Raw genomic sequence first — 11,292 nt, 5'->3', positions numbered from 1 at the left:
AAACAGGAATTAAGAATTACGGAATAGCAAAGCTGCCTTCATTGCATCTTGAATAGCTATTCATTCAAGATTAAAGCAACCGTTATGAACTATAGATTGTATTAAAAAGTAAGAAAAATAAAAAACAATGCAAAACAATCATAAACAGCGAAAAATCCATTTCACTATTCATCAGTGAATTCTAATATTGTTTGTAATACTTGAATCTGGCATCTTGCTTCTTTTTTTTGGAACTCTAGCAAAATGGGGCTGGAGTGACAATAAAAACAGTTCATCTTTATCAAATATATCTGGCCTTGTGCTCTTCCTTGCAAGCTTCTCCTTTAAATAGGTAGCAAGAGAACTCTTGAGTCGTTGATGCCTCCAATCTCTCTTCATTGTCCCTTCTCTTCTTTGAAATAGCTGGAGATTTTCGGAGATTCACACGGGTACTCAATATAAGGACTTTCTGAAAGAGTCAACACATCTCAACAATCTTAATAAAATCTGGTCAAAATCTAAATAAGAGTACAAAATCTCAAATTATACTTTGAAAATGCTGACATAGTAGGGCTTTTTTGAAAAAGCATATGTTTTTTCCAAATTAATCAATTCAAATTATCATATTGTTGTCAATGGTAGAATTGAATTGTCATTTATATGTTTTAATCCACCACCCATTAATCAAAAACTAATTAGACAAGTATCTACAAAGAATGACATCTTCTCAAGATTATATTGAAAAAGCTGAATTAGTTTATTTTGGGATCCCTACAAGAGAATATATGTTTTCTTAATCTCTGGAGGTTAAACGAAGTACTTCCGATTACAGAAATTACCTACACTCAGAAAGTTTCTTGAGAAGTAAGAAATTAAGTACATGAATAGGTTACTTTACCCATTTGGCCACACATAGGCTACAGGTATAGAGGTGAAACATAAAGAAATTGATTTTTTTGGGGGAGGGGTAAACTCAAAATTGGGTGTTAGGGAAAAGAGGGAAAATATTGTTCTCCAGTCCTTGCCAAAGTCTTCTAACAAAAATATTAAAAAAGTTAAGGAAGAGGGAACCTCTATAGATAACTTCTTGTAATGTTTTCTGAACCCATTCAATTTTACTATTTTATTCTCTTTTCAGAGTAGTATATTCATTGGAGCAGGAATATTCTAATTGTGCTAGATGAAAACATGGAACATTAATTTCAGTTTATTCTTTGGAGACCAGAATTTTTTATAGAGCTTCTGTCATTTTACAAGCACTTAAAAAAACAATAAAAGAAATATACCATTGCAGGTATTACACATGCACAAATGCAATTAGAAACATGTTCAGCTTAATACAAATAATATTAAACCAAAAAAAAAAAATATATTTTATATTATACTCTTAAAGGCACAAGCCTGAGATTAAAGTCTTCTAAGAGTGTGAATTTTTAGCAACTATTTTGTTACATATATTTGTGCATAATTAATCTTTTATAAATGTGTTAAGTTGTAATATTTTATATTTCCGTACAGGTTGGCCTGGTAATAAATCTATAATGTATATCTATATATGTGAATACCTCTTATATTTATTTCAATATGATTAGTATCAAATAGAAAACAAAACACACCAACAGAAATCCCAGGAGTTTGAATTAATTCATCAGCAGAAGGGATTAGAATTAATTCATCAGCAGAAGGAGTGGCACTATGTAAAATTCTGCTCAGATCCTCTTCAACAAATTCATCTGCACAAATTTCCTCTGTATAATTTGTCTCCAAGTTAGTTACATCTATCTCATTGACTCCCACAACAGGTAAAGAAGATACACAGTTACCTAAAAACACAAATAAATGAAAAAACTTTTTTGACTAGATTCTCTTGGAAAAAAAAGCTGTTTTGAATAAATTTTGTTGCTTTGACAGTTTATTTATTTATAAAATTAGAAATTTTTACTTATGTTTGACAAAATTTAAGCAACAGATCTAATTTACAAGGCTAAACTAAAAGTAACTCTAGATATTACAAACTTTCAGAATTATATGAGTTGAAATATGGGGTGAATTTTGCCTTATTATTGTAACCTAAAATTCAATATAATATTTATGCTACCAGGCCTTTTGCAACTTAAGTGTCAAAATCAAATTACATTAATTTCCCAAATGATTTACATAAGTCCTATGTAATAATGTTTGCTAATTCTGAAATTACACTTAGTTACAATTAGTAGTATTAATCGCAAAAAAATCTTCTTGGCAAAGAGTCATTAAGCCTTCTATGGAATTTTTCCACCACATAGAAAAAACACATGATTGTTTTCATATGAAACAGTCATGTTTCATATGCTTTCCATCATATAAGAACTTTGGGAAGGGTTGGGAAAGTTTTGTATCACTTTTAAGGGCCAAAGCTTGTTAAGAAAAACACAACACATCTTCAATACCACATGTGCACTTGTACCCCAACACAGCATCAAATTAATATTCCAAAGTAGTTTTTTTCAATATTGTTTAAAAGATCCATGAATTTTACTTCAGTCCACAATGATACAAGTAGCCCAACAAGCAAGAGCAGCACATTGCTGTAAATAACCCCTATAAGAATAACTGTTTCATAGATACAATTTAATATGAAGGTGGAGATAAAGCACCTTGCAATATCACAGCCATGCAAGGAAGTTCCATCATATATTTTTACAGTGCTAAGTATGGTTGTCTAACTGATATCAAATGTCCTCCTCACCTCCAACTGTACAAATATACATAACAAGTCAGTTTTGATTCATAGTCAGGGATTAATAAAATAATTGTCTTGAAGGAATAAATATCTTAAAACCCTATGATTGGAGGATGAATGTCCTGAATCAATACACAGTAAGCTAACATTTTACAAATAGTTTTAAGTTTCTCCTTAGAATAACAAACAAGTGCCTACACCAAAAACAAACCCCAAGGGCACTTTCAGGGGTAGATATATCTAGCTTATTTTGTTTTCATTTTTACATCCTTGTTTATTGTATTTTATGTCATTAGCAGATCTTACAGTTCTTAATTCATTGAAATATCTGTTTAAAATTGAAGATGTTGTTGATATGATGCAAAATGAATGTTTTAGCTTTCGAATGATATAAAGTAATTGCTATGGGTTTCAATTATTAAATTTAACCTTTAATTCTGCTGTAATTTTTTATTTCTTTTCACTTGAGTCTGATCTTTTAACAGCTCAGATTGTTGATTTCAGAAAATTTATGTTTAACTATGCTTTACACTGAAATCCAATAAGAAACTGATCTAATGAAAAAGATGTACCATATATCAGCTGATCTTTGCCTGTAACTGAACCAAGGGGTTACATAGAGGTTTATTTAAATGGAGTTGAGCTACATTAGGGTTCAGTTGGAATATGGTCTTGTTACAAGGTGGTTCAGTTGCACAGTGGTCCTGCTGCATGGTGGTTCAGTAGCAATTGAACCCTTTGCTGCATAGTCTTCCAAAATTATGGTGCAATAAACAAATTGGAATTATATTACTTTTTTGGTGTATTTAGACTATTTTGATTCTTAAGTTCTTTGCCTCATATGACTTTTTGAAATTGTACAGCTATTCTGTATTCTTTAAAAATCCTGAATTATAGTATGCAAGTATAAATTCATTATAATGTTGTTATATACAACAGCTAAGAGGAGCATAATATTTTATGTACACACCAAAAGTTTTCCTATTTCTCTCCACAACAAAATCCTTCAAACACTCCATAGCATCTAAAAACTTCACATCTTGCTTTTTAAAGGTTGGTGCTGAAGAGCCACTTGGTAGGGTCATTTTTGTTGCATCCTGCCAAATTCTTCCCTAGTGGAAGTCCACAGCCTTTGCAAATCAACATCTACAAATATCAGGAACAAAAGCTTTACATCCAAAATCCAATTTTTTAATTCTTTTTTTAGTTAATGGGCTAGCATTGTGAGAGAAAAGCATTTCTAGCTTAGTACTAAGATTTTTGTCCATGACACCTCTTGGAACACATAATCCAAATTGGTAAAAAAAAAACAGAAGGCAAAGCAAAAATAAAGAAAATTTATAGCCACTGAACATCATTGCCTTTGAAAAGGAGCTTAATAGAAAAAACAAAACTTACATTCAGACATATGTTTACAGCTATAGAAACCACCCATACATTTATTTTTATACACATCATCAAATAAAAATTGTTTTGAGCAATAGTAAATATTGTTCTTACATTTATTTGTAAATAGATTTGCCAAAATATTGCAAAGGAAAATGATACATTTCTGAGCATTCAGACCAAAGGATTTGGCAAGACTGTAATCAGAATTGGAACTAGCATATACACCAAATTTAACATCCCTTTTAGTTTTTCAGCTTCATGGGAAATTTAGAGGCCTAGAGGAGATTAGTTAAGCAGGGTTGCCACCGCCATGGATTTATCCATGTTTACATGGATTTTTCAACCTCTGCCATGGATTTTGGAAACGCCATGGATTGCCATGGATTTTGGAAACGCCATGGATTTTTGAATAAAAAACATGGATTTTTCAAGAAAACAGGGGTTTTTTTGGATTTGTCTGGGTATTTTTGGTCAGGCTTCACATTCCAGATCGCACACGAAGAAAACATCAACCCAGAATCCGGAAATTCCGGTAGCTGAAGCCCCAGCTTTAGCGCACTCGTTCAAAAAAGCCTATGGCTTACGGCGGAAGTCGAAGTTCAGGGAAGAAAAGATTAAGCCGGCGGATGATAGAAATTGATAGATAGACAATGATTCAGATCGGTGATGATAACTATGCCTAAAAAAAAATAATAAATCTGCAACAGCTTTTGCCCCCACCAAGGTAAGTTGGAAATTGCTGGGTAAAGGTGCGGATTAGTTCCCCCTGTTAAAACAACTTATTTCTAACTGTATACCATTCAGTCAGTTGGGCTGTAAATTTGCACAGATACTGTCCAGTAGAAGCTCAATATAAACAATTCACTTCTTACTGTATATCCCAGCTCTATTGGTAGGACCTCAACACCCTCAACCCTACATGACAGGGGAACTAATCTGCACCTTTGCCAATGGCTATGCTGGTTGAGTGTTGTTCTCTGGGTTCAGCTTTTTCTAGGTTTATCATGGAGACTTAGAGAACAGAAAACTGCTCAAGAGCTGAAGTACACCTTCAATTATTTATTTACCACAAGACACATTCATCCATCATTTTTTAGTTCTGTAGCTTCTGTATAGGCTTGTCACTCAGAATAAAAACCTCTGTAGGCTAGTCAATGTGAATCCAGCCCCTCCCCCACTGAATCTAGTCAGTTTAGAAAAAAAAAAGCCAGAGCTCCACAAAAACTGGCCTACAAATTCTTTTGTTGGCTATCTGTTTGATTAAAACACAAAAAAAACATAAATTTTGTCAGTATAGGCTAAAGGGAGCACTGAATTTTGCCTACCATATCTCCTTGATGCTAGACCAGCCTATATTGTCTGCTATCATTGCTGTGTGAATATTTTTAACTCCCGATCCAACATCACTGAGACATAATGGCTTGTCAAAAGTTTTTCCACTAAGTAATTTAGTAGGCCAACTCAAGGTAATTATTTCTAAGGTGCTGGGCTTCCAATCTGATTTTCCCTCCCAAATGTTTTTGCTGTTAGTCAAGAATCAGGAAAGAAGAATACTTACAGGTTCTATTTGTAAAACTTCTCTCTCTGGTGAACTGGTGATAGTTGTGGAAGCAGCTCGACTTTCAGCCACAGAGGTTGCACTGGTAGACACCAAGGATGATGCAGGAGTAGACTGTATCTTCTTGAACAGGTCAATGACATTTGGCTCCTGAAATGAGTTACTTAATTTCTGATGCAGGTGAACTTAGCACAACAAATTCTTTAGAATACCATTCTGAATACATATTCTTAACTAGCTGCGAATTCAGAAAATAAATTATCAGGTCCACAGAGGACAAGTAATAAGTACTACAATTTTAAAATTCCCATATTCCACTAGGTCCAATCATGCACTATGTTGAGCCAAGATTAGAGAGTGCCACAACAGGATATGATATCCTAGTAAGAGGCACTGTTCCTGTAAGTCCTAGTAATGGATTAGGTCCTATGGCAAGCATCCGGCTTTAGTGTAAAAGCTAGTGGTCAGCAGCTCACAGACTTAGACTTCATACACAACATAGTACTTCTAGAAGAGATGAACCTACATTTGCAGCTACTACTTGACACCATAGCAGACAAGGCTGAATGAATGGGACTAATAGTAAACATTGGTAAATTGAAAAGCATGGTCACGTCCAAGTCACCTTTGATCCTTAAATGCAAGAGAAAAACAATCAAACAAGTCCAGGAGTTCAAATATCTTGGAAGTTGGATTGAATATGATGGTGGAATAGTCAGCAAGATAAAAAGGAGAAGTGGACAAGCAACATTGGCATTCAACAAACTGAAACCAGTATAGTAAAGCAAAATTATTCTTTGCACCTAAAGCTCTATCTGTTGAATAGCAACATCATGTCTATTCTCTGTTATGGAAGAGAATGCGGGAAGCTGAATGTCAAGCTGGAAAAATGTATCCTAGCATTAAAAAATATATTTCTGAGGAAATGTAATTCTTCTGAGGCAGACATAGAAAATGTCTGCCTCAGAAGAATCTTTAACATTTTCTGACAGGACAGGGTCACAAATGTACCAGGCACTGATATCCTGAAGCAGAGAGGATAGACCTATCTTGGTCATGTCCTCTGAATAGCAGGAGGCCATCTTCCAAATGCTGTCTATGAGTGACAACCCAAGTATGGGCAATAAAGAGGGCAACCAAAACACACCCTCCAAAAACAGTATAACTGAGATCTACAGAGTGCTGAGCTGTCATTACAACCACAGTGGGAGGATGTCATGGCTACTGCTCTGCTCCAGGACGTCTGACAAGGTTTTGTTGATGTCCTATGTGCCACACCTGGCCCTGGAGGAACTAAGGGCTAAGGTAAGGATATCTTTCAGTTTAGCCACTATTCACCCATACTGCAAAATTCATTAAAATTGTATCAGAAAAGGGTTTTAAGAAAGGTTGGACCTTTCAAAAGGTTCTTTTGTAAACAAGTCTATTAGATCATTAAACATATTACCTGATGACGCTGTTTCAAGAAATAATGTTACAGCTTTAGTTGGAACCTCTTTTTATGAAGGACAGTATATAGAACCATAATATTAATGTCATTTGTATGATTTGTTTTACTAAGTGCCCCTAAAAAGAGTTTAATGAATTTGTCTCTTTGTGCATTCTGGTGTATTTGCTTTTTTTGTAATGTGTTCAACCTAAGGAGTTTATTAGTTAATTGTGGTACCAATCAATACCCAGGGGTTCAGTTCTTGTATATTGTCTTTTGTGTATTGTTGCTTATTGTTTTGTTTACTGTTAATTTGTAACAAGACAAGCCTATGGCTTACTCCACTTTTGTTTAAAACATATATGCTGGTTGAGTGTTGTTCTCTGGGTTCAGCTTTTTCTAGGTTTATTATGGAGACTTAGAGAACAGAAAACTGCTCGAGAGCTGAAGTACACTTTCAATTATGTACTTATTACAAGACACATTCATCCATCATTTTCGAGTTCTGTAGCTTCTGTATAGGCTTGTCACTCAGAATAAAAGTCCTCTGTAGGCTAGTCAATGTGAACCCAGCCCCCCGCCCTTTCCCACTGAATCTAGTCAGTTCAAAAAAAAAACAGCCAGAGCTCCACAAAAACTGGACTAAAAATTCTTTTGTTGGCTTTCTGTTTGGTTAAAACACAAAAAAAAACATCGCATGATTGGACCTAGTGGGATATGGGAATTTTTAACATTGTGGTACTTATCACTTGTCCTCTGTGGGCCTGTTAATTTAGTTTCTGTATTAGCATTTAGCAGCTAAGAATATGTATTCAGAATGGTTTTCTAAAGAATTTGCTGTGCTAAGTTCACCTGCATCAGAAATTAAGTAACTCATTTCAGGGGCCAAATGTCATTGACCTGTTGAAGAAGATACAGTCTACTCCTGCATCATCCTTGGTGTCTACCAGTGCATCCTCTGTGGCTGAAAGTCGAGCTGCTTCCACAACTATCACCAGTTCACCAGAGAGCGAAGTTTTACAAATAGAACCTGTAAGTATTCTTCTTTCTTGATTCTTGACTAACAGCAAAAACATTTGGGAGGGAAAATCAGATTGGAAGCCCAGCACCTTAGAAATAATTACCTTGAGTTGGCCTACTAAATTACTTAGTGGAAAAACTTTTGACAAGCCATTATGTCTCAGTGATGTTGGATCGGGAGTTAAAAATGTTCCCGCAGAAGTGAGAGCAGAAATTATAGGCTGGTGTAGCATCAAGGAGATATGGTAGGCAAAATTCAGTGCTCCCTTTAGCCTATACTGACAAAATTTAAGGACTAATTTATCAGACAACTTAAAAACTTGCTACAATACAAATTTCTGCTTGGTTAAAACACAAAAAAAACATAGCATGATTAGACCCAGTGGGATATGGGAATTTTTAGCATTGTAGTACTTATCACTTGTCCTCTGTGGGCCTGATAATTTAATTTCTGTATTAGCATTTAGCAGCTAATAATCTGTATTCAGAATGGTATTCTAAAAAATTTGCTGTACTAAGGTAAAATATCAGAAAAACTGTCAATTTTCTACATTGAATTAATTGCTTTGCTTAAAGCTCTGGAGTTGATTTTTACTTTGCCAGTTGTAAGTTTTCTCAGCAATTTTGGCTTTTGGCTTTTTTTTTCTCATACTTGCTGTTTTTTCGAAACAGCTAATAATCAGTATTCAAAATGGTATTCTAAAGAATTTGCTGTACTAAGTTCACCTGTTTCAGAAATTAAGTAACTCATTTCACGGGTCAAATGTCATTGACCTGTTCAAGAAGATACAGTCTACTCCTGCATCATCCTCGGTGATTACCAGTGCATCCTCTGTGGCTGAAAATCGAGCTGCTTCCACAACTATCATCAGTTCACAGGAGAGCGAAGTTTTACAAATAGAACCTGTAAGTTTTCTTCTTCTTTCCTGATTCTTGACTAACAGCAAACAACATTTGGGAGGGAAAATTGGATTGGATTTTTCCAGCACCCTTAGGGTGCTGGCTTCTCGAAGTTTAATTTTGAATGTTAGTTACCCAATTAGCGAATCTGAGCAGATGAGGGGGTGGGTTCAAAGCTCTTGCTTCAAGAAAGAAAAAATGACCTTGAGTAGGCCTACTGAATTACTTAGTGGATAACCTTTCGACAAGCCATCGTTTCTCCATGATGTTGGATTGGGAGTGAAAAATGTTCATACAGAAGTGAGAGCAGAAATTATAGGCTGGTCCAGCATCAAGGAGATATGGTAAGCAAAATTCAGAGCTTCCTTTAGCCTATGCATACAAAATTTAAGGACTAATTTGTTGGACAACTTAAAGACTTGCTACCGCATGAATTTCTGTTTTGTTGAAATACAAAAAAACGTAGCATGATTGGACCCAGTGGGATATGAGAATTTTTAACATTGTAGCACTAATCACTTGTCCTCTGTGGGCCTGATAATTTAGTTTCTGTATTAGCGTTTAGCAGCTAATAATATGTATTCAGAATGGTATTCTAAAGAATTTGCTGTACTAAGTTCACCTGCATCAGAAATTAAGTAACTCATTTCAGGGGCCAAATGTCATTGAGCTGTTCAAGAAGATACAGTCTACTCCCGCATCATCCTCGGTTATTACCAGTGCATCCTCTGTGGCTGAAAATCTAGCTCCTTCCACAACTATCACCGGGTCACCGGAGAGGGAAGTTTTACAAATAGAACCTGTAAGTTTTTTTCTTCTTTCCTGATTCTTGACTAACAGCAAAGAACATTTGGGAGAGAAAATCGGATTGGATTTTTCCAGCACCCTTAGGGTGCTGGGCTTCTCTAAGTTTAATCTTGAACGTTAGTTACCCAATTAGCGAATCTGAGCAGATCATTTGATGATGTGATTGAGGGGGTGGGTTCAAAGCTCTTGCTTCAATAAAGAAAAAATTACCTTGAGTAGGCCTACTGAATTACTTATTGGAAAAACTTTCGACAAGCCATCATTTCTCAGTGGTGTTGGATCGGGAGTGAAAAATGTTCATACAGCAATGATAGCAGACAATATAGGCTGGTCTAGCATCAAGGAGATATGTTAACCAAAATTCAGTGCTTCCTTTAGCCTATACTGACAAAATTTAAGGACTAATTTGTCGGACAACTTAAAAACTTGCTACCATACGAATTTCTGTTTGGTTAAAACACAAAAAAACATAGTATGATTGGACCCAGTGGGATATGAGAATTTTTGACATTGTAGTACTTATGACTTGTCCTCTGTGGACCTGATAATTTGATTTCTTTATTAAGGGAGTGCGGTACCTTAAATGTTCACCCCATCTCGCCCATTATAGACGTTTTTAGTTTGTCTGGCCAACTATTTAGAATTGATTGGGTGGTCTTGCCCTGGCTTTTAGAGCTTGGATAAGAGATTCGAATAACCGACAGGAAACTAAAAGCCGACGCTTACTTTCCCGGAAACCTCATTCCAGTTAAATTAGCAGTGCTTTTGCAATAAGAAAAAAAAAATTTTGGTTTTAAATTGAGAGCCTGAAATCCCTAAGAAATCAGATTGTTTGTGAAACGTCCCCGAAAAAATGTCCTAGGGTAAAGGTATCTCCTGCTTAAAACGATTGAAAAGTAAAAATAGAACGGATCTAACGGTGTTCCGCAAAAAAAAAACACATCTTACATTTTTCCCTAGTAAACAGATTAGGGATTGTTGCTTTCACAAAGAAGTCTATTAAAAACCCCTTGCCGCATCGCTGTAACCGTATACTCTTTAGCGTTTCTCTCTTGACCCAAAGGAGTAAAAATAAATTTAGCTTAGGGAAATCGTTAGTATGTAAAACTTTGAGCAATGTCTTTTTTCCTCCATGCTTCTAAGAAGAAATAAAGAAAGTAAAATACCTTGAACAAAAATCCTTGATACGGCCTGTATATGAATCATTCTCTCCCAAACCACCTTATCCATTTTGGTCGATGACTTGGATTTTTGCCAAATTCAAATATGTCAGTAAGTTAGTGTCCTGTATGAAAAAAACTATGGCATGAACCGCCAACGTTAGTACTGTCCGGTTTGCGACATCATGATCAATAAGGGAAAAAAAAACTACAAAGAAAAAATCGTTACTCACTCTTTGAGTAAAATTCAGTAACTCATTTCAGGGGTCAAATGACATTGACCTGTTCAAGAAGATACAGTATACTCCTGCATCATCCTCGGTGTATA

General features: G+C 35.4%; 1 protein-coding gene across 2 annotated transcripts; it reads right to left on the bottom strand.

The window, feature by feature from the left end:
• Positions 1 to 267: 267 nt before the first annotated feature.
• LOC148940388 (uncharacterized) lies at positions 268 to 3,802 on the bottom strand. 2 transcript variants are annotated; one of them, XM_089105304.1, is made up of 3 exons: positions 3,672 to 3,802; positions 1,596 to 1,802; positions 268 to 448 (listed from the first exon to the last, which is right to left on the bottom strand). In XM_089105304.1, the coding sequence occupies exons 1-3, from the start codon at positions 3,784 to 3,786 to the stop codon at positions 375 to 377; spliced, it is 396 nt and encodes a 131-aa protein (XP_088961430.1). In that variant the 5' UTR covers positions 3,787 to 3,802; the 3' UTR covers positions 268 to 374. The 2 variants fall into 2 exon arrangements, with proteins under 2 accessions (XP_088961430.1, XP_088961428.1); XM_089105302.1 differs by lacking the exon at positions 268 to 448 and having other exon boundaries at positions 1,376 to 1,802.
• Positions 3,803 to 11,292: the final 7,490 nt, after the last annotated feature.

Source organism: Artemia sp. Qi Xiang Cuo, chromosome 19 (assembly GCF_049724085.1).
Source record: "Artemia sp. Qi Xiang Cuo chromosome 19, ASM4972408v1, whole genome shotgun sequence".
Classification (NCBI taxonomy): Eukaryota; Metazoa; Arthropoda; class Branchiopoda; order Anostraca; family Artemiidae; genus Artemia; species Artemia sp. Qi Xiang Cuo.
This window is presented reverse-complemented; position numbering and strand designations above follow the sequence as displayed.